This window comes from Anas acuta, chromosome 1 (assembly GCF_963932015.1).
Source record: "Anas acuta chromosome 1, bAnaAcu1.1, whole genome shotgun sequence".
NCBI lineage: Eukaryota > Metazoa > Chordata > Aves > Anseriformes > Anatidae > Anas > Anas acuta.
This window is the reverse complement of record NC_088979.1, coordinates 116,083,245-116,107,521: the sequence shown is the minus strand read 5'-3', so window position 1 is coordinate 116,107,521 and position 24,277 is coordinate 116,083,245. Positions and strand designations below refer to the sequence as shown.

Below are 24,277 nucleotides of genomic sequence, written 5' to 3'. Positions count from 1 at the left end.
CTAAGAAAAAAGTAAGGCTTACAGTATTTGATTCAAATATAACAATTAGATTTCTGTATTAAAACTTTTAATCAGACCCAAAAACAGACTAAAACAAAGATCTATTTTCATTTTAAATATACAATAATTTCACGATGTTTTTTTCACCATCATTTATACATAAATGCCTCACAGTTATATTTTATGCTAATTTGAAGAGCGAATACTAATTCAAGATTGAATTCAGCTAGTTTTGACCCAGTTAGATACTGTGCCTTATTCGTAAATTGGCAATTATAGTGACATGGGAGCTTTATTTCAACCTAAAAATTTTGAGTGAAGTTTCTAACAACACAAAGTCTAATGGGATCCCATGAGCAACATCTCCAAGGCAGGAACCTTAAGACCTTTTCTTTATACCTAGCACATCAAAACAACCAACAGAACTTTTAAGCTCAAAGCCAGTTCTAGTGCAATGTAAACAGAAATAATAAACTTTTAAAAATTGAGAAGGCAGAATCAAAAAGGAAAATAGGAGTCTTATTTGAAATTAATAGATTTTATCTAAAATTCTTGTCCTGTGCACCCTGTCTCAACAGGGGAAGTCCTTTCCTTCTGGTTCACTATTAAGCACAGGATCCTTTCACTGATTTTCGGTATTATAACAAACACCACAGAGTCTTCACTGTATTTTGGGAAACTTTCTTTCCCTCTCCTTGGAGAGCTAGTTATGGTCTAAGCTCTGTACTCTCCTTAACATATGCCCCAGAGGAAAACCATGTCTTGCCCCCTCTGTGAGCTCCTCATAACCACTTCCTTCCCTCCACACAGCACAAGTTCCCCTCGCAGAGGGATCTCTGCAACGACCCACTTCTCCCCTTGCTGCCTGACCCAAAGAGCAGCACAGGGCAAGGCAAACCAATGGCTTTCCACATTATTTAGCTGCACCTATTTAATGGAAGGTAACTGTGCTAGAGCAGCAACACAGTTCACTTCGTATGAGTGCACTGCACTCCCTCCATGAGCTCCACATGTCGTGGCACCACCAGAACTCAGGGATGAGCCATGACAGCTCCAGCAGTGACCACCGGAGGTGAGGTGGGCCTGTTCCTGACGTGCACGGACTGAAGTGCTGCAACCAAGGCCAAAGCCAGCTATAAACAGGAGATAATGTAACAGTAATCTGTTGATCCCTGAGCTCACATTACATGAGTTGATGGGCAGCAGTCATGTTCTCTCAGGTGAGGTGCAGTCAGCAGGGTTGCAACCAGCTCTCAGGTTGTCCTGACAGGAAAGTCCACTCCACCAAATCCCATACTCTCTTCTACCACTAGGGCCACTGAAGCACTAAAGGTTCGTGACTGAAATCACTGACAGTTTGCTAGGAAATGTAGCACTTGGATGCCCAGGAGCAGAAGGCTACAGAGAAGGAACCCAACCCCAAACAATGACAGGGACGGAGGGCAGTGAGCAGGCACAGAAAGCAATGTCTGTCTCGGCAGAGCCACCAATGCTCTACCATGCTTGGCACAGACTCCTGGTAAGGAATGGCCTCTCTCCCCAGAGATGGTCAGCAAGCTACTCAGTCATCGGGTTGGCCCTCTAGGAAGCCAGGCAGCCCTTGGGCCTGCCAACAGCTCAGCCCTCCAGATCATTTCCAGAAGGTCTATGAGGCAGACCCGTGTGGTCACCAGGAATCCACGTGGAGACAAGAGGTCTGCACACAGCTCAAGGCTACTTGCTGCACGGACACTCCTGGACTATTCCAGAGAGAGACAGCCCCACACAGCACAGACGTAAGGGACTTCACAGCAATCAGCCTGGTGAGCGGGGACGGCTCTTGGAAGTGCATTAGCAAAACAGGTTTCATTTGTGTTGATCCCACAGTACTTTAAACAAGTCCCAGAGAGAGCAGGCATTCCCGTTCTGAGTAATATCATCTCCGTCTTGGCCACCACACAGATGAACATTCATTAAGCATGATGGAATAGTCAAGGGAAGTCACAGGAACTTGCAAATGTATTTGATTTTGAGAAAATACCCTTGCCATGTCATGATTTTAGGACACCACCACCACCACCATCCCGTCTTCTCAGTGGAAGAGTAGAGTGATAAACTAGAGTCCCTCAAATTCCAGTGCAAAAAAACTTTAAAAGCATCTTACAAAAAGAAAAGAACGCTTTCAGGCACAGAGCAAGGCAAGGTTGAATTTTCCTAACTCATACTCACTCGTGTCAGTTTTTGGCATGCATTATTGAAACTCTGCTCTTAAGTATTTGCATTTGTGGAGTGATTCTTTCACCTTCAGGCCATCACTAAATGGAAGATTCTGGGATCTATAGCTACCTCTGAAATACAATCTTTCCCTCCTAGCTTGCCAACAGAAATTCCACACTGGTCTGCAAGTATTTTCTTCAACAAAAGTCAATTGATGGCCAAAACCAGTATGACAAACAGCGCAGCACACGTCTGAACTAAACACACGTTAACTGCATCAGACCTCTTGCAGTTAGAGATCACTCCAGGGAAAGGATGCTTCGCCTGCAAGGGGAACAACTATTAAAGGCAGCTCGATGAAATCAGCTACATTGTAATGGAACCAACCCCTGGTAACTCTTTTTAAAGAAGAAAATGGCTATAAAATGGCCTGAAGAATCCAGTTGGGAGCACCACTAGTTTGACTAGTTGGAAGGAAAGAAAAGAGGAAAAAAAAAAAGAAAAAAAAAAAAAAGCAGTCACGAATAGGCAACAGGAGCCAAGAGCAAATGAACATTGAAACTTTAGAAAAAAATAGCTATAAATGACCTAACTGAAATTCACATCTTTAAAATGCAAAAGCAGCTACTGAACATAGCATATAACAAATATCCAGCTGAATATTTTGTATGAGCTTTGGATTCACTGGTGATTATCTGGAGTATTTCCTTTTTCTCATCTCTTTAATTATTCATGGTGCAACACAGGAGGAGAAGGGAGAATTCAGAGGCACTGCTACCAACCACCTCTTAAGCTTACCAGCTAGCTCTACCTGATGGCTCATATTTTGCTACAAGACAGAGTACACCAATTTTCTATTTCCACTTCCATAGCAAAAGTTCAGTCAAAGCCCTTTTGACTATTTGACTTCTCAGTTCTAACATCCTGCTAAGAGATCATAGTTGGAAAGCAGTCTGAAAAGGCAAAACACACAATTCCTAGAATTACTACAAATACACTTATATAATTCCATTGCTATTTAGTAACTGTAAAGAAGTAATGAGATAAATACAGAACTGCTTCACTGGGCACGTTGCATTAGAACAACCCTTGTTTAGTAATTCAGTGATGGTGACAGTGGTATTTGCAACCTATAAAAGCAAATAAAACCATCTGAGAGCTTGCTTCCCAAAAGCACAAACGAAACAATTTTGTTTCGGTTACACAGAAGGCTTTAGCCTTCAAAAATCTGTGTCCAGTGCCCCGCCACATCCTTGCAATACTGTTGGTAACAACAGGCAGGCAGCTAGCACAAAGCTGGCTCATTTGATTTTCATCTGTTTCAAGGAACGTGAGAGAAATGGGGTGATGAGGTGACTGGAATTTGAATTAACTGGCTCTTTTCTATTTCTGCCCAAAACCAAAGTTATAGCTTGGCCCTGTAAAAGAAAGCATCTTCAGCTGAAGTGCATTCTATTTCTCTCGCCTGCTTAAGCAGACAGATCAACAGCTGGCTGATAATTCATTATTTGGTAACTGACACTTTCAGACCTAAGCCTAAGTGCAGATACAGCAATGAACTTCAAGAATGAAACAAAAAATGAAATGTATTAACCTTTTGTTTTTGTTTGTTTGTTTTGAAATACATTTATCTTGGCAACTTACGTTTTGAGCTATCTGTTCACCTGATGGACTAGCAAAAACAGTGCTGGGAGAAGATGCTTCGCTCCCACTTACTTTAGGATTTTCGTGGTGTGCTTCAAGTGTATGTGGCCACTTGCGAACATACACAATCCTGATTTTCATTTTAATCCAATGAGCAAAAAGCCATGAACTCTGCCCTACAAAAGGGTGAATACAGCTGTACTTCATTACAGCTAATTTGGCTTCATCATCAGAATTCCTTTTGCCTTACATTTAAACTGTTTAGTTTTCACCATTTCAAAGATTTTAGAGGGCATGAATGAAAGACCCAGCACTGCCTCCCAGAGCGCTAGACAAATGAAGCATACCTTAAGAAAATACATTAGCACCATCTATTTGTGACCACCACCTCACTTACAACTTCGAAATTGCTCACAGCAGTGCTTTCGTTTTCCAAATCTGGTGCCATAAGTACCACCAGCCAAGATTTAATCTAATTTAATAATCTAACACTGCAAGTTTTGCTATTTTATATTTTTGTTTTCACTTTGGCTCCCAAACATGGAGAAATATTGGTTGTTTGGCTCAAACCCAAATATAGCTTCAAATGGGAAACATTTAAAAATAGTTCTGTTTCTATGCAGTAGAATAAACAAGAAACACTCCTAGGCCACAACCACAAACCAGGGAATAATTTCGAGTGGAAGGGATTTCTGCTCCCCTTCCTCAATGCAAACCCCATCAGATTGGGCTGCTCAGGGCCACGTCCAGCTGAGGCTTGAATACCTCTAAAGACACAGTTTCCATATCATCTCTGGGCAACCTGTTCCAGTATGTATCTTCCTTGGGGTTTAAAAAATATATTCTCAATATCTAACTGGAATTTCCCATGTTCTTGCTTGTGCCCATTGCCTCTTCTCATATTGCTGTGCACTTCTGTGGAAAGTCTCTCTTGGTCTTCTTTGTATCCTCCAGTCAGGTAGTTGTGATCATCCATCTTAGATTGTCTTTCTCCTCACAGGTTACATAAAATACCAGTGCTCCTAGTGGCAGAACCCACATGAATAAATCCTCTGAGTGACGAAAATACATGTAGGTGTCATACAGACCGCACCCTTAAAAGGGGTAAGAAAGCACATCTTACCACAAGTGGGTAAGCTGAAAGCATTATACATGGTTTTGCTGTTTGCAACTGAAATTCCCCAATGAAATGAGCTTTTCAAAAAGGTTATTATGTGAACACTACATATACAAGCCAAGCATTACTTCAGAAAAAGAAGCTGTCAAAATACAGCACTTCTACTTTTCCAAGCACATATCTCTGCAAAAGTAGCCTACCTGCTAAGCTTCCACCCTACACTCACAGGGTCTTTCTGCTCAGACAGTTTACAAAACAGAACAAAAGCAATGCTGTCCTTAGCTACGGACCTACGGCCGTTACATGCAGATCTACTGGAACATCTGTAGGGATGAGTAATCAAAAAAGCTCCAGCAGTCCAATTCCCATCCAAGTCCTAACACTCCCAGCCTCAGATTCTCTCTCCGCCAGCTTGATGGTTCTGTTCATTTCAGTGCCATTCAGCTGGTTCGAGGCAGCAACTGAGGAGCAGAAACCATCATTCCATTTGGAAACGCCACTTTTTCACTTTCAGTGACACAGTTTGATACAGAAATGATAGGTATTTCTTCTTTTGACTATGACACTTGAAAGATCAGACAAAGAAAGCTTGTTATTTTAAGCCTTTCTATTAATAGTTATTTTATTGATAACTAGAAACTAGTCATCAATGGCACATTGTTAAGTTGCGAAGGTACAAACTCCCACTAGAAAGTAGATGCGATAGCGTCTTGTCATATAAGCACAACTTGTCCTATAACTTGCAATAATTTAAAAGGGAAAAAAAAAAAAAGAAAAAAAAAAGAGTTCACCCAAGAATGATGCAGGCGATAAAACTTCTATTTAACTCACAATGTCTGGTAAACAGGGGGAGCTGGGTTTCTCCAAAGGAGATCTTAATGTGGAAGAGGAAGCCACCTTATGTCAGCCAACAGGAAATACAGAATTTTAATTTTCTCTGGGAAGTGAGCTAGAACAGGCTGTAGCAAGATAGCTTCAAAGTAAAAAGTGCTTATTCTAATGTAATACTCCATACCGCATTTTGTAGCTCCTCAATGATGAGAGAAGTCTTTTCGGCCAGTACAATCACAATACAAACGCTTGGTCCTTCTGCTTGTTTTCAGAAATTGCATTTAACAGCCTGGAGTTGTCAGGTGGATGTTCTGTCATCAGTTGTCTTGAGATACAAGAATAATCTGTTGAAATGTTCAATTCACTCCTTGCCTAACTCCTAATAAAGATGCTTTTGGGAAGTTTTAAATATGTTTCTTCCTGTCTATGCCTGTAAAAATACTTTTTATTTGAAAGATAGCAAATTTTTAGGCAGATCAATGTTCTCAACAGCCTGCGCACAGCAAATAATACAGCATAAAATGTAATTTCCCCCCTAAATTACTTCCTGTCACAGGGAAATTTTGGCATCATGGAAACTTGCCACAAAAGGAGGATAAGTACCTTAAATATCTAGTAGAGAAAAAAACTTGTTTTTTTTCCCCTGTATAGGACGTTCCTCAAAAATGTAACACGATAATTTATAATTACACTCTAGATGTGTCCAGACGTAAGTTATCAAAGTGATTAAAGGTAACAGAATTGTCACGCCATGTGGACTGACATTCAGAGAGGGACGCTGAGAAGTGGAGTAATACTTCCTATTCCAGAATACTTCTGGTCACCGAGGGCAGTAATTCAGTCAGTGCCAAAGATTTCCAAAGGACGAGATGCGCTGTGAGGGCCCAGGGTCAGCCCTATCCCTTTCAGTGCCTTTTCTCACAACAGTCTTTCATCATTACTGCAACTTTTTCCTTCGGTTAGAATATATATTTTGTTATCCTAATGCCAATCTGAATCACGCTGCTTTTAACAGATACAAACAGAAGAGACACTTCTCCAAGAAGCAGAAGGAAGTTTGACAAATTTGTCCTCTTGAAGTGTACTCCTTCCACCCTGTCTTGTGACAGCACTTATATCACATAGCTATACACTTCTTAAAAGCTTTGCCAGTTCCTCTCCAGTGATGACTAGAGTTCAAAGCTGAGTTAATTCACTGTAGCTCACTAATACTATAAGATCAGTGAAGACAAAGCAGACATAAAGGTACAGTTATCAGCAATTTCAAGGTCTATCCATCTAAATATACATTTTTACAAATGCCATTTTTCTCATCTCTTTTTGGACCACTCAAGCACTTTGTTGAAGTTCCTTTTCACTATATTGTTTACAAGGCTCGTTACACATTTTAGTTTAAAATTATTTTTATTCAACTACATCTAGTAACTATCCTTATTTTTGAGGTACAAAGCTCAGAAGAGTCTGGATTTAAATTTGGGATGCTGCTCCAGTGATGCAAACCCCATTTCTAGCTTTCACTCTGCAGCCCATTCATTTCCCAAGATCTGTTAAAAACATATGGCAAACAAAATTGAAAACAAACAAGAAAACTGTTGTTTGAGAATAACCAAGCCTGCTACTCTGGTGGAAATAGGAATAGGAGTTAAACTTGCGAAAAATTCCTTGGACAGAGGCCTGACAACCTGTCTCTGACTTGTCATGATACTGCCTAATTTTTCTTTTCATTCTTAGGAAATTCCACTCATTTAATTTCTCAATCTGTAAACTTGTGTCTAAAGGTAAACAAACATGCATGTGCTAAACATTTAGCTTCAATAAAATTCAACATTGGATGATTCAACATTTCTAAAGGTTAAGTACAGAACAAAACCTATCTATCATTTTCAGCAGACAATGCCCCCTGAAAGTCCTTCAAGTTGAACTATTTTCAACAGGCATTACTTTTTGAAACAACTGCATACAAAACACAAAACTTAAAAGGGCATTATTTGTCCATGAAAAACCACCACCAAGAACTCCTTCTTAATGAAACAATCTCAAACCCTTATTTCAATTTGGATTATGGATCATGTATTTGTGCTGAGAGAGCTTGATTTGGACCTGATAAAATTATCATCTCCAAAGCTCTGTTCCCCTGGCTTTACTCTCAGAACTAGATGTTTATTGTTGTTTTTTTCCAGACTGGCCTGGCATGTCTGTTTCTGGGCTGATGCAACTCCACCTAGACAGAGCTGACGAGACAGTGCCTGCATCTTGCCCAAAAGAGCTGGTCCCTCCAATCCTGGCTCCCCTCCTGTCCATGGAAATATGTCCAAGGCACCTCCACCCAGGCTGGGCCACGAAGAAAACTCCATATTGGCCAAAGAACCTGACAGAATCAGCATAAAGATATTCAACAGAGGAACGCAGAAGACTGCTGGGAGGAAGAAAAGCCTCACAAGTGTTCTAGGTCTAACTCCTTTTTAAGCCTTCAAGAGCTAATGCAAATACCAAAAGATAGATGCAGTCTTCAGACATGGCTGCATATGAGGCAGTCATATTTTAGAGCCAGTCAGCTGAATAAAAACATGGATTTTGTCTAACAGGTACTCCAGAGGGATTGCTCAACAAGACATTAAGAGTTTACAGAGTGAGGAACTCGGATGTTGTTGGTCTCGCCCGGCCCACAAATTAGAAGCAGACTGAAGTCCACAGTCATTCATACTGTTAACCTTAGTGCAACACATTTCTTAAGAACCTGTTCATCAGCGGGCAGTGCTTGGCATTGCCGCTGGCATTACTTATTCAGTGGCAGGCAATGTTTACCATTACCAATCCCTTAACACTTGTCAATGCATTTTTGAAGAATCAAAATCCAAAGGGTTAGTGAAAACAGTATCTGGACTGTAAGTGCACTTGCTTCTGAGAGGAGAGTGAAGATCGATGATACTTTGCAACCCATCGTGCATTACTGAACACACTGCTAACCTGCTGCATGGACTGATGTGTACTCAGATTGCAGGTTCCCACACTGCGGCAGTCATTTTGAAGTCTGTTCCTTATGTGTGATCACTCTGTATTATATCAGAATACATATTTTTATTATTATTTTTTTTTTTTTCAGTACATACCTTTTGGGTTGATTTGCTGTGTGTCTACTCATTTGGGGATCTCTTAAAACACTTGGGGAGCTCAGGAGTCAGATTTTAAAAAGGACTATGAAACAACTGATGGTTAGAAATTATCCTTTCCTCTGTGTTAGAATACAGCAACTTGGATTTAATACAGAAAAAAAGAAGTCTTAAATGAATATTTGCATGTTTTCCGTATTTGTAGAAAAAAAATAGGTAGTCCTATACCAAAATTCTCCTTCTATGTTAAATATTATCTTACATGGCACACTCCAAACAGTTTAAACAGCAAGTCTTTGGCTCACTTTTCTGTCACACCAGCTTAAAAGATAGTTTCAAAGCTTTTTCTCATAGATTCATTTTACCTCCTCTCATTCATCAGATAGTTATTTTTCTAAAGGCAAAACTAGTGTTTAGGCAGCTAGCAATGTTTGCAAAATACACAAAGAGGGAATTTGACATCAGTATGTATTGACAACTCTCAAGACATAAACTCACCTATGAGTATCAGAATCAACAAATCTAGGTGTGTTTCAAGACTGTTGCCTTTTCCATCTGAAGACTTGATATCCAGTCCTTTTATGCACTCATCCTCACTTCTAAACCAATCTCTTATCACTGATTAGCCAGTGCAAATGAACCATTTCTTTTGCACAGGGCACTCTAATCCAAATCAACATGACAAGATCTAGAGAAAAAAAGCAAATTCAATGACTAGAAGTCTAGAGTATGTGACCCAGGAAAAAAAAGCCTGAGCAAATAGGAGTTGTCTCACTTACAGGAAAAGAATGTAGATAGAATGATGATGCATACATACAAGCATGTAAAGAAACAAACAAAAAGCCAGGGGAAAGCAGTATGAAAAGTTTCTGGTCCATACCTGTAAAAAACAGAAGTAATTGGCATAAACTGTAGCAAGGAAGAAAGTTGAGAAACAAACACTGTGAAGCTCTAGAACAATCTCAGGAATAAGCACAGGGGGGACAAAGAGATTTCATGAAGGCCTTTTCAGACACATTTCTTTGTATGAACTAGTAATTTTCCACTTAAAGGCTATGCTTTTTTCTCCTGTACCCCTAAGTATATTTCATAAACCCTCAAGAAGTGCTGCCCTCCCCAGTGCTATGCTTGAATTTCAGTATCTTACTTCCTCTCTCTCACATGTGGATATTGAAAATCCAATAAAACACAATATTTTGAATAAATAGACAAGCATAAGAGAAGAACTGCCAGGAAGAGAAAAATGTTACACTGCAATTGCTTGAGGAATGGCAGAAAAGAGCATCCAAGAAGAAATGAACTGTTCAGCCTAACCTCAATTGCCAGGAGGATATGGAACAAATGGTCACACCTCAGCACACAAAGAACACGAGGAGATTCAAAACAGCCAGCTCAAATTTACCATGCCCAGACTGTCTGACCAATCCTGCCGCCTCCTGTTATGCTATTACTGGCTTTGTGTACCAGGGGAAAGTAGGGGATGTCATTTACTTTGACTTGGCAAAGCTTTTGACACAATCTCCACAAGAATCCTTCCAGCCAAAGGGGAGAAATGAAGGCTAGACGGGCAGAGGATAAGGTAGATGGAAAACTGGGCTCAAAGAATAGCAGCCAGTGGTTAAAAGTCAAAAGTCCCCCCGTCAACAGCCTTTCTGGTTCTCAAGAGATATCCACAGCAGTTCCTAAATTCATTCCAGTGGAGGAGAATGTTTTGCGATTTGTGTACACTTGGCAAAGAACTTGGGTTGGCAAATAAAAGATGAGTTGCACATAACCATCTGTTTCCAAATTGACTTCCCTTAAGGGAGATAAATTAGTTTGAGACACCCATTCAGAAACTGGTGCCCATCAAGTTACATTCCTCAATCAGCTTTAGAGGACAGCAGTGCAACTGGTCAGACACTGCTGCATGCCTGATGCGTCTGTGAGCTCCAACATTTTGTTCCCTGCCCAGGTTTGATATTTCAGTAAACGTACCTTTGCCCAACTCTCAAAAAACACAGTCCAGTCTCTAGTCTTTGTCATAGGTTCATAGGAGAATGAATAAAAATGATCCAAAATAAGATTTATTTGAACAGAAGCAAATACCTCATTAGAAAGAAATGTAATAACCTATTTGTAGTAGAAACATCTAGAAGCAGAGAAATGCAATCTACCTGTCACATTGAAATTGCATATCTAGGGACTAGATCCATGGCAGCAGGAGACATTTAACAATTCTTGAATGTATGCAATCTTATCAAAATATGCATCGGACTTTACTACTGTCCAATGGGATTTCATTCCAAGTTGTAAATCCCTCATTATGCTGTGTATAGCTGAAATAAACCTCTCTAAAATAATATGTAGCAAATGATGAAAATGGAAAAAGGTATCCTATGTTCTCTGAAGTCATGATGGCTTTTTACTTCCAATATTGCAACCATCACATGATCAAAGTATCTGAATTCTCTGCTCAAAATCTTCTCCAACATCCAAGATACACAGGACTTCAAATAGTACAAGTATTAGCAGCTTTGGATATGCACTTGGCAATGACATTTGCACTACTCTGTGTTTTAACTTTGGAGCAAGTTCCCTACTTTTCAGAGGCAGGCAGCTGATAAAGCAATTAAATATACGAAGCACACATCAAGATTTCCGGTGTTGCTGTACGTCACATGCTAAACTCAGAAAAAAGACTCAAATTTTATCAGTTACCAAAACCAGTAACCAAATATGAAATGCTATTATACTGTAAGAGCTGTAATTTGGTCTTGTCCATGCTTTCCAGTCTATCAGCAAAGCTTTTACCTGTTTATTCCCTTTCAATTTAGAAAGTTATAGACACAAACAAACACGCAATAAAATAAAATAAATTTGCTCAGTATTTCCAGCAGAGCAGTCATAATGAAGTGGTTTCACGTCTGCTCTTGGTCTCCAAACTGAACATTCTCACACATGTCATAGACACTAGCTGGATACAGCTGAGTCCTATAAGGACCGATTCCAACTTCATACAGTTTTTTCCAGCTGGAAAATGTATCTCATCTTGCACCACTGGATGAAATGAATCTTAGGACCGATGACCTGCCTTCTTACTTTAAAATCAGGCAACATATTAAGAAAAATCACAGGTGACCCCTTTTGACATATATTGACACGCAGTCTGAGCTTGCAGATATCACAGGAAAGCTTTTAAAGAATTCAAGTAAATGCCAACAGAAAGAAGAAACAGATTTCCACTAAGTCCTTGTGTCTGGAGATAGAAATCGCTATTGAGAGAAATATTTAACTATCTTAGGAAGCGATATCAAATTCCAAAACTTGGCAGAAATACCTTATTTAGCACTGTGAACACCTTGTGAAGCAAAGGCATTGTTAACTAGGCTTAAGAAAACCAAAATATGAACTAATGTTAAGTAGTTCTACATCCATGGATTAGAGGGAAAAATGGAAACAAATACATTTATAATAAGTTTATGACCAAAAAAAATAAAACCAAACCCAACTATGTGCATGACTAAGGGTGAAATACAATGACCAATCCAAAACACTGTATTTTTTTTTCCTTATTTTTGCTACTAAGAAACTGTTTCACCTATTCTCTCACCAATTTTCCTTCCTACAGAGGATATGTTAGACAATATGGAATTGACCTTCTTTGACTGTATTTCCAAATCCTAAACCTCTTTCATCACCAGCTCCTTTGTCACCACGCTGCCTTTCATGTAAGAGAGCAATGACAGCAGCGAGGAATACTCCCTACTACTAACCCATCTTTATATGTCCATATTTACTTATTTTTTCACTTTTTTTTTTAATTAATTCTCCACCTGATGTTTTATTGAAAGTATAAAAAATGGCATTGAAGAAAACACTAAGAGCTGCACAAAAGGAAGGTTTATGCTAATTTTGGGGCAGGATAAGGGCATGCATGCATATGCCCAGAACCATCAGCTAGGCAATTAGTGCATGACTGACTGTGCATTTTTGCTTGTACTTCACTCAGAAATGTATCCAATTGTTTGTGGCAAATTTATGGTATGTAGGAATTTACGTTTCTTTCATCACTGGTCTTGTAACCCAGTGTGCAGTACATTACATTAATTCCTGAGGAATGTTCTCTGATTTAAGAGTATATGAAGTACATACATATTGCTTCATGACTTCACAGCATGTGAGTTTAAAGTATGAGATGATCTTTCCCAGGCCACTTCTGTTTGACAGCTCACAATTTTTTTACACACTACAAAAGCAAATTCAAAAAATACAAAGAATAATTAAAAATGACAACAACAAATGCAGAAAAGCCAGATCAAAGGGAAAAAAAAAAAAAACAAAACATTCACAGTGCCTGAGATTTCTACACTGAAGTAGGGTACAACTAACAGATCTATCTACTTCCTTTGAAGTAGGTTGCTTGAGAATCTATAATTCTTCCACAGCTGTAATACTATGAGTGACATTATATCCCCTTCAAGTAACTATAGTAGTAGCATTTGACATTCCTTGCAAATTTCTGGAAAGGGAGCACAATAAACATCCAATACGTTATTTAGAAACTTTGCTTTCTAAGAACTCATGATTGTACATTAACAATATCCTAATGCTTTTACCAACTATTTGACCATGCAACTAGAACTAGGGAGTAAAGGAGGATTGGGAAAAGCCTGGAAGATTAAAACAATTTTTAATGCCATATATTTACCAAAAGTGAACTAGCTCTCACAATTGTGTGGGGATGTGTACGTACACGTGCATATGCATGCACACCGCTGTGTGTGTGATAGTTTGCGTGAAATTACCCTCACAACTTCGCATCTTGCTTATTTGTGTGCAGGTGTGTTGTAAGTAAGAATCTTCCACTGGAGAAAAAAAAAATCACAAAACCTGTCCAAAATTTAAAACAAGTTATTTAGTGTGAAAAAGTTTGCATAATTGACATTTCAATCCGAAAAAAAAGTAACCTCATTTATGATGTTTAATGTAAAGAGTTGATGTAGAGACATTAAAAGCTGTATTGTTACTACCACTACCAAATGAATCACAGTAAATTCATCACCTACTGCACGTACTAAGGAGAATTGAGTAACTGATGTAAGCAGGAAGACATTTTTAATAGAGTTGCCAGATTTTACCTTCCCCAGAATTCAAAGAACAAGCAGGAAGAAATGCTGAAGAGAAGCAAAATTTGTGTTTGTAACTTTGTTGAAGCTAACAATACAGAATGCTACCAGTGAGGAGCTATTTCATGGCCAAGTTCACAACAGCAAGTGCCTGTTAATAAGCTTTATGACCAAGGAAGGAGACCTACTGATTCCAGCAGAACATGCAATATCCTCCTATTTACCGAAGACAGCCTAAAGGAATTGCTGGTTCCCAAACCTGCATGAAGCCATTTCTCTAACCCCACAACACGCACAAGCATACACTGTGCTATAAATAAAGAACTGTGCAGTGCCACTTAATCCACCCACCTCAGTGTTCGTGTGAGCCAGCGGTAATGGAACCTGGCCAAAACATCCAGGTCAGACAATATGATTTTCTTCCTGTCACTGGCATCCCACAGCTCAAATTCCTACTGTCTTTCAGACCATTGCACCCAATCCTTTATTTTCAGCGTATGCTTGTGCATGTTGTGCAGACACAGTGAGATTGAAAAAGAGAACTGATAAGTGATAAGGCCTGAAGTCTTGCATTTTTTTGGCTGCGTTTTTCTTGCTCATGTATAGGCTTGAAGTGTGGTAATGAGGGAATCGTTTCAAAGTCAGAAAACAACCTCCTGGGACATTTCAGTTTTACGTATTTGTGTTTTTGAACCAAGCACAACTTTGTGTGTTCTAAAACGTTTCCAGACTTTTACATCATAGAAAGAAAAATTAACGTGAATAATAAATAAAAAGCAGAGGCAAGGAGCTGACAAAAGGAAAAAAGATTTTCCCTATGTAAGTTCAGAACTGATGTTATCCCACACACGCTGCCAGTCCTCTAAAATTGGCTGGGTTTCCAAAGTATTAATTATGTAAACTCATATCAAGCACTCTGCAGCCATTTATAGATTCATAAACCAATGTCACAACTGCTGCTGATAGGAAAAAAAATATCGCAAACTCTTACTGCTTTACTGAGTTATGCTTTTCCTAAGCAGGTCTGAAGAATAATGCAAAACCTTTCTGCAAAACAAAAATGCAGAAATAACTCTACAATTTCCTTCCCACTTTGAGAATCCATTTTGCCATTGACTCCCCAGCTTGAATGATAGCACTGAATTACAATCCCTTATTAGGTACGGTCAGGAAAATTATTGTGTTAGCACAACACAAATAAATCCCACCTGTACATGTAGATATTCTTTATGTTGGGTTTCATTCAAGTAGATTTCGTCATGTGGTACCCTGCTGCCTTGACACATTTGTTCAAGGTCAAGAAAAAACAATTGATTCACTTGCCCCATTTATTTTTCTTCCAGAAAATGATCTGGATAACATTCAATCATTACAGTGAAGCATTTCAGCAGCAACTCTGAAGCAATTTACAAAACAGAGGTTAAATTTTCTCTGCCAAGCTCTGTGCAGCAGCCCCCTGCAGCCAATGCTCCCCTCTGGGTTGGCAGACTAACTCGCTCCAATAAAAATGCATGCCTTACCTCCCTGCCTTTAGCATAGCTAGCATCTGCAATAGCTACTGCCCAAGTATTATCCATGTTTTATTCATTATTCTAAGCAAGTTTTGATTACATGCCTTTGGTTAGGCAATGAGTGCAAAAACCTTTACTTCTGGTGGCCAAAATGCAATTACTACTTCATCAATGGCTGAAATTCACTTGATGGTTCAAAACTTGGCCTGCTTTTTCTTCACCTTGACACATCTCATGCTGGCTTGCTTGAGTGGGGAGGCCAAGGGTTGATTTGGCCAAGCTGTGAAGACAAACAGTCAGTACCTTTTGAGGGAGAGCAGTGCCAGGCAAGTTGGCCCAATCCCTTCCTACACAAAGGTGTGATTCATGCCAGTAGTAATTTTTAAGAACATGATCCTCAAAACAAAGTAAGACAAATAACAATTTCATAAAGCAATGTCACATAACGTACATGTGGGCCTATATTGCAGAAAACCTAGGTTCAAACCAAGAGCATTTGAACGAAGGCCTTTCACTACAGACTGGACTCTTTTCCTAATGGCAACCCACTTCAGGCTGCTGCCTTTCCACAACATCCATACCTGTCCCTCTGCACATGCATCTTAACGTGACACAGCTGCACAGCCCTTGCCAGCGAGCGAGTCCCCAGCCACCTCCTGCAGAAGGCAGCTGCTGAGAGCATTCCGCACCCACAGACATGTTCAGCTCAACACCAGTCAAGTCTGCACTTGAATCTCCCCAAGGAAAAGAAATCCACTAGGAGCTGCATGAACAGTTCCGACTTCAGCAGGTTACTGCTAGCTGTTTTCTGCCCCTGGAGCAGCCAGCCTTCTGTTTGCACATGCAATGTGCAGCACACACCTGGGAAGCCCAGACCCTCCAGAGAAGCAGCAGACCCACTGACCACTCACAGCACCACTGCTCACTGGGCATGCAGCCCGATAAACACCTCTGCTGCCTTCACAGACAGGAGCTCTGGCCAAACAGCGGCAGTAGGATTTCACTTACAGCCCTCCCTCAAGTGAGTTAGGTAGCTTGACTTGCTGGAATGGCTACATGATACCAATTAGTATGTGAAAAATACACTGAAAATTAATATTTAGAAAGAGATACTTGGGAATGCGATAATTCAAGTGAAGAGGTGGAGGATTAGACAGATTACCCAGCCCTGAGATCATTTTAGAGACATTCACATGTTCTGGAATTTAATCCTGGCAGAATCCACCCGCATGCATCACTGTCACACCACTGCTTGCTCCAGCATAGAAATGGAAATCTGGAATTACAGATTATCTTTGAACTTGGACGCCTGCCACTCAGTACAAGGTTTTGATATATTGTCATGCAATCCCGGGACACAACTGGTCTGTCTGATAAGGTAACTGATTAAATGGTTTGCTAAAATGCCAGGATTCCTATGGGTTGTTTTCATTTTCAGCAAAGGAGGAGCCAAATTTGCCATGATATATTTACTGACTGAAATCCCTAACCGCTCGGTTATACCACATAAAGAATCCCTTTGGGACTTCTCAATAGGACTTCACTGTCACGATGAGCCATTCAATGTAAGAGAAGTATTTCACACAAACCTGCTCACATGAGCACGTTCATCACTAGAAAGCGAATCTGCCTAGATCATTCCCCTGCAGGGTATGAAATTGATTCCACTGGTCTCTATAGATAGAGCAGCAGGGACTCTGGAGCCTCAGCTCAGCAGTTTGTGACTCGAAGAAAGCAAAAGAGCTCAGTGCAATTTAAGCTTGCTGAGCAGGGAAGACTAGAGCTCTTAACAGAATACTACCACTCATTTTAAAAGCACCTAAAGATCACAATATTTTGGATTTATCTTTACAGACATTAAAAAAAAAAAAAAAGTTCCATAGTTCTGGCTCTCCTTAATAAATATGTTTTTTAAAGGTTAAAGGACTGTGCATTTTGAAAAATAGTCCCCAAAAAGATGTTTTGTAAACTATGGACAAAGAAACACACAAACCACATGTCATTTCACTCCTTTTGAGATATGTTGATACAACAGCTTCATTATCTGCTCAAACAAGCAAATTTCAGGAGATGTTTTTCTGTGTTACAATCTCTGTTTTTCTAGCCTACAGCTACCAGAGGGGTGCTGTTAAGCTGGGGACCAGGGGACAAAAAAGCGTAATGATTAACTTGGCTGTTTCAGTATAGTGACTAGGATACATTTTAATAACTCAACATTGTTTTAACTGCTTGACACCAGTAAGTGAAAACACATGCCTCGTTTAACCTCTGGTTAGGAAGAAGTATTACATAACGTAGCACAGCCAACAAATTTAGCAATGAATAAAATTTCCCCATTCCTTTCACAAATGTCAATGGTAAGTTCAGAAGGACACTGTAAATACAGTGTTCACTCTCAAGCGGATGTCAGTTATAATTACCATAAAAGCAAACCTTTGAAAATATTGCAGATAACCACCAGCTAACATTCCTGTATACTTACCAAACAAAAAAGTTAGATAGAGTGAAACTATTATTTTTCCTCACTTATCCCCACAGCTGACAACTGCAGAAACAAGACAGTTTTGGATCTGGTTTTCCCTATATCAGTCTGTAAGTCAGGTCTTTTCACAGTCCCACAAGGAACATCAAGTCTGTATTCTTTTTCTCCTGAGAAGGCAGCAACAAAGAGGAAGGTGAATTCAGGTTTCCTGAGTGTTTCCTGGAAAGCAGAACAGGACAGACCTGACTCCTGGAAAGTCCAACAAGGATGGCCTGAATTCCAGTCTACCTAGTGACTAATGCAAACAGTTGGTAAACCACAGAGGCCAGAAACATGGCAATAAAATAAATGCAAAACAAAACAAAACAAAAAAATCACTCTTCTTTTTTGAAAATGTATAAAGTTGGAAGTTTATAATAAGGAAATGGCCTCAAATTCTTTTCAGCTTTAACAAAGGAAAACAGCACATGAAGATATACAAAACCTATCTGAAAGAGAGATTATTGTGAAAAAGTGCATTTCTATGCACATCTATGTTGTAACTGGAAAGTCAACTGGCAAAATCAAAATGATGAAATGTTGTTTTACCAAACACTGAGAACTTGGTCCACAACTGTTGCCTTCAACAGCATCTGTATCAGGTCCAGCTGGAAAGATGCCAGTGAAACAGTTTACAAAGCAGTACAGTCTTGTGAATTATGTACTGTAACTTGTTCCTTTGTGATTCTGTGACTTTGCTTTTTCATCTTCCTCTCAGATTCAGGATGCTCTGCTTACTAATTCATCCTCTAAAGACAAGACTTTTTCTCTGTACTCAATTCCTGTCTAGAAAGACCATGCTACCTTCATCAAGGATGGAACATTTCTGTTCAATGGAATCATAAAGATTAGAGGAAGTATGACAAATTGTAACTCCTACACCTATGCACCACCACTGTTTCCTCCTATGAAGCATTTCCATCATTAAAATATTTCATGTATGACAGTGTTGAACTGAAGCTTTATATGTTGGATGGCATGGCATACTGGCACAATGGAAGACAGAACATCAAGTCAAAATGCCTGAGTCCCTCTTCTTTCTGATGAAACACAAAACTCTAGAAGCTGGACATAGCTGAAGGGACAGTGGCTCCAATACTTGATAAAAGAAGACCCCTTCACAGCAAAATGAAATAACCACTAAACTTCCCTTTGCAATTAAATTGACTTCACTTACATCTGTGAAATGTAAAAAATGGTGTTCACCTGTACACAGGCACTGTAATAGGACCAGATATAAGTAGAGGCTTTTCTTCTATATTAGCAAACCTATTGCAATGAAGGATATACATAGGAACGGCATAAAGTTTCCATGAGAAAATGAAACTGATACTTCCCTGATTCTGACTAAGGTATGTAGTGTTCCCATACTATGCCTACAACACTGCCTGAACTTTTTTTTGAAGTCAAAATAGTTAACGAAAAAATTCATTGATAAAGAACATTTGAGAACAACTACACTTTCTCTGCCATTCTAGTCACACACTTGTGGAGGGGAAAGCAAAAAAAAATATATACTGGTAAAGCGAGCCATGTGTGTTCCAGCCTCCTGAAGAGCGTATTTGCACACAATCTGTCCAGTAGATCCGGAAGTCACTGGTATCTGAATGGTGTACTGGCCCTGTTCCTTTGCAGCTGCATGAAGCAAGACGTCCCTTCTACCCTGTATCACTGCAAGGGAATCTCAGTCCATGAGACCAGAGATCAGTGTGTTTCAGCTCCTGTAGGGAAGACCTGAGCACAAAGATTCCAAAGTAATAAGGAGAAAAGGTTTACATTGAGAACCTGTTCACATGAACACATTCATCACTAGAAAGCAAATTTGGCTAGATCATTCTCCCTCAAGTTATGAAATTGATTCCACTGGTCTCTATAGATAGAGCAGCAGGGAATCTGGAGCCTTAGCTCAGCAGTTTGTGACTTGAAGAGAGTAGAAGAGCTCAGTGTAATTTAAGCTTGCTTAGCAGGGCAGACTAGTCCTCTTAACAGAATACTATCACTCATTTTAAAAGCACATAAAGGTCAAAATATATTATTTGTTTAGAAGAACATTCTGTGCTCCCTGTCAAACAGGAGAATGCTGTACTAAAAGACTGTTCTTTGAATGTTTCCAGACAGACAACAGGTAGGTACTAATATAGCTTTTTTCTTTTAGTGCAGTCCAATGTAAATAACAACCTGAGAGGCAGCTGCAAAGAATTGAATCAGACTGATGTTTCAACAGTGCAATGGGAGAATCTTAAAAATATAATTTAACTGACAAGAAATTAAGTTTCCCCCTGCAGCTTTATGCTTTTGGCAACTTCACTTCTGCAATGAGATTTTAGGACAGGAGAAAAAGCATCCCAGAGTTCATCTCCCACTGACTACAGTAGATCAGTAGCTTTGAACTTCACACTCACAATAAAGGTACAGCCATCACTCTCTGGTAGTGAGCAGAAAGTTGAGATAAATCATTTAAAAAGAGCAGTACTAGAGAAGATTTTTCCTTTAAAAAAGGCCACGCACACAAGGTTTTTCTCTGTTCAGTATAATCCTCTGCTATGAAAACTGCTAGAATAGTTTACTTATAGATGGCTTTTTTGATAAAACTGTCTTGTGGTCTATTCAACTTGAACAACAAATGTGCAGCAATTGCTCACAAACTACATTAGCAGCATGCAGAAAATTCCACATTGACTTCAGAAGATGAGCTTAAAATAAATAAATAGGAAGACACTTTCAAAAGAACATCAGGAAAAAAAAAAAATCTATTAAAGAAGCTTCAGGGTGGGGGTGGGGGAGCAAAGAGGTGGAGCATGAAAATCACCTCTCCTCCCCAAAATATTTTTAGGTTCCCCACCTATGAAACTCATAGGAAGCCCTCAAAGTCCTGATTTCTTTATACACATTGTCACAAGAAACTACATCACAGCTTCCTTTCTAAGCGTTACTGGTTTTAGCAGATTGCAGATGTGAAATCCATTACAAAGCACACTGGACTCAGGCAAGCACTTCTACAAAGCAAGAGCAATACGTGCAGTACAGAAACAGTTGTGAAAGTGCTGTTTTAATGCCAAGGTACTGCAAAGTGGTTTACAATCTAGATACAGAAATATTATTTTCATTTCATGCTAGGAGTGTTCTTCCTGCAGCAATAAAATACTCCTAAAATGCCAATGGCATGTTAACAAGGAAGATAAAAGATCCCTATCAATGCTAAAGAACTATTTCCAAACTCCAGGAGAAACGAATAGTTCAATATTCACACAGGTCTGAGGGGATTCTCTTCTTCTTGTGGAAAGAACAGTTTAAAAAGTAATTGCTTTTAATAAACCATACTTTTCTCCCTCAAAATGCATGCAACCTGACCTATAAAAGACAATTCCTATTCAAATGCTAATGATGGATATAAATGGAAAGCATAGAAGTTATTTCAAGACAGAACTGAAATCATCTGCCAGCAACAGAGAGTGCTTTTTTAAGTCACATTTTCTTCAAGATCCTGCACCGCAGACCTGCACAGCACTGTCCAAATCATGATAAAATCATTACATAGAGTTATGTTGTTTCACAGTACTTCTCACTGGAGTCACAAGACACAGTGGAAACATTTGTGATTCTTTAATTCAAGAGCTTTAAAGTTATTCTCTGGTACCTGGACCTTGCCCTGTTGGCTGATCTTCTTTTATCTTTTCGATCATCTTTATCTTGCCTATCATGTTGAAAGCAAATTTCCATGGCAAAAAACAAGCATGAAAAACAAACCAAGAAAAAAACCCACAACAGAAGAAAAACAAACAAAACCCCAGAAAGTTGTCATAGCTACTTGCCTCTTGGCAATTTCTGAGCATTTCCCAGGTTTACTGCAATATATCCACAGAAAAGGAGAAAGACCAATCTTGCCATCATGGTTAGAAACCCAAGCTCGCCCTGTGAATGGCTCTGACAGGTATCACACAAAAGTGCTGCAGCTGCATTTAAGGGAACTGTTCTCTCTGTGACAAGAGGCAGCAACACTTTGACACAAGCGTAGTTTACACAGTGGGAGGAGACAGGATGACATCATTCACTCCCACTGGAAAAGGAGAATTAGCATTAAAAAAATAAAAAGATTATCAGGCTCCCCCCACAATAAGCTTCTGGGTTTTGTTCCAACGTCCTTCCACCTCACAGGGTAGCAGATTCATGTCTGATCACTTCAATTTCATGCAAGTAAAACCAGGCATATCAAAACCTCTATTAACTGCAAACAGATCCAAGAGGTATTTTCACTGTTTTATCCAAGAAAGCTGGACTTCACATACAAAATTAAAATTCCCAGCACTCAGAAGACTGCTTGCTATGCTGAACTCAACAGTTCTGAAATCTCAAGATTTTAGATTTTGCTCAAGATTTATTTGGGCTAGATGTGGTTTCCTTTCACATAAAATAAGTCCTAGTTGCATTTAAAACAACATTATAAATAGGCAAAATACGTATTTATGCAGTAAAAGATTTGTGTTTTCAAACCTAAATGCTATTTTTTTACATTCGGTTTTGTCAAGTTCAGAGTTTTAGATTTTCCTCTTTGTACATGTCTGGTGAACCAATGGGCACAATGCTCAATGAAAACAAAAAGGCAACGTATCTCTTTCCAGGGGCTCCACCCTCTCACCAACTGCCTAATTGTAAATGAAAAAGAAATTCCATTAGTTAATTGCACTAAAATCTGCTTCACTCCACAATGAGCCAACTAAGCACAAAATGTGTCCTGCTCACAATTGAAAGGGTGGAAAGGAAAGGGTGGAGCAAAAGAAAAAGGTTACAATTGGATAAGGAAGAATTTCGTCTCTAAATATGGGAAAATATCACTAAAGAGATGATACCTATTAAAATAAATGGCAATCTCCCTCTCTGGTCCCCTGTCATTTGCCCTCCCCACCAACGCCAGAAGAAAACCTTTTCCTGATTTACTAATTCCAATGTGGGAATAGTGAGATGTAAGCAAACAGCCAGACCCCTACCAAAACCTCCAGACTCAATTAACTTGAGGATCTTTGGGAAGATTCGGACCCTGAAAGCGGGTTGTTCTACAGGAACACTAAGAACAGATAAACACAACAGCTACAATTTGGATGATGGAAAGATGCTGAAAAGGCCATGAAGATGGATAGGAATGTCCCAAAACACTGACCACACCTGATGGTCAAGCAGTTGCAAATGACAGAAAGCTGGATACACAAAACAAATATGCCAGTTTTTTCCTTTTCTTTTTTTTTTGGACGAAATACTATTTTGAAAAATACTCCATGAAACACATGCTGTTTTTCCCTCTTCAAAATTAAAAATAAGAAATGAATCATTTGATGGAATAGTCTCTTAAGAGAAGTAATGGGAAAATTAATTCTTGGTCACACACTGCTGTCTTTGTATCACTGTAATGTGGATTCTAGTGGACCGCCTTACGGGCAACTCATTCTCCTTTTCCAGTTCACAGAACACCTTTCAACAAAGTATACAAAGGTCATTTCCTATTCAGGAAAGTCTCAGTGAAATATACCAGTTATTTGGCTACCTAACAAGTAAATTGTATTCCCTCTCACAGAAATAAATATAGTCCTACTCCTGCTTTCATAACCTCTCGCTTCTCTGTTGCCAGTTCCACCTTTCCTCTTCCTTCTATGCGTTATCCAAACAGTTCTTCTTTGTTTTGTGTGCCATACAGACATTTAAACTTCCCCTTGAAAGCCTGGCAGACTCCAGGTCCCTTTCCCTCTGACCAGTCCTGTAGATAACAGCTCTGGCCAGCCCAAACTTCAAAGCATGCATTTCATCAGATGCAGTTATAGGTTGATAAGCTGATGCAATGGTAAAATTAATGCCATTTAATTTTATCCTGAGAGTCCAAAATGAGTAATACAATTTCTCTTACACTTTCCCATTGTGCTCCCTGCATCTGCATCATCCATGGGATCAGGGGTTTTGTCCACTTCTTTCGTACAGGACTGACCTTTCCTAGGAAACCTCTGTTGCACAAAACTGGAAAAAAACATACCTACTCGTGCTTTCCTCTTAAATCTCTCTGCAGTTCACTGAATGCTGACTACCACAGTCAAAGAACAACCATAGGAAGTGAAGAAGTTCCTGGGACTTGAAGCACTACCCTGCACCACTGGATGCTTTCATAGTTCTGTTCAGATATCCAATTTCTCCTCTTGTTGGAGGGCTGCTCCATAACCTCCATTTAAACAGAGGCAGCATCTGGTTTCAGTTCACAG

General features: G+C 39.4%; 1 protein-coding gene across 49 annotated transcripts in view; it reads right to left on the bottom strand.

Annotated features, from left to right (window-relative positions):
- Nucleotides 1–22,047, bottom strand: part of ABI3BP (ABI family member 3 binding protein) — a 148,251-nt gene extending 126,204 nt beyond the window's left edge. For 30 of the 49 annotated variants that reach the window (XM_068695319.1, XM_068695399.1, XM_068695435.1 and 27 more), the window contains exon 1: nucleotides 21,851–22,046. In XM_068695319.1, the coding sequence (XP_068551420.1) occupies nucleotides 21,851–21,929 (79 nt within the window). In that variant the 5' untranslated portion in view covers nucleotides 21,930–22,046. Of the gene's footprint in view, nucleotides 1–21,850 lie in introns of all 49 variants that reach the window. The other 19 variants (XM_068695686.1, XM_068695586.1, XM_068695596.1 and 16 more) reach the window with 3 other exon arrangements.
- Nucleotides 22,048–24,277: the final 2,230 nt, after the last annotated feature.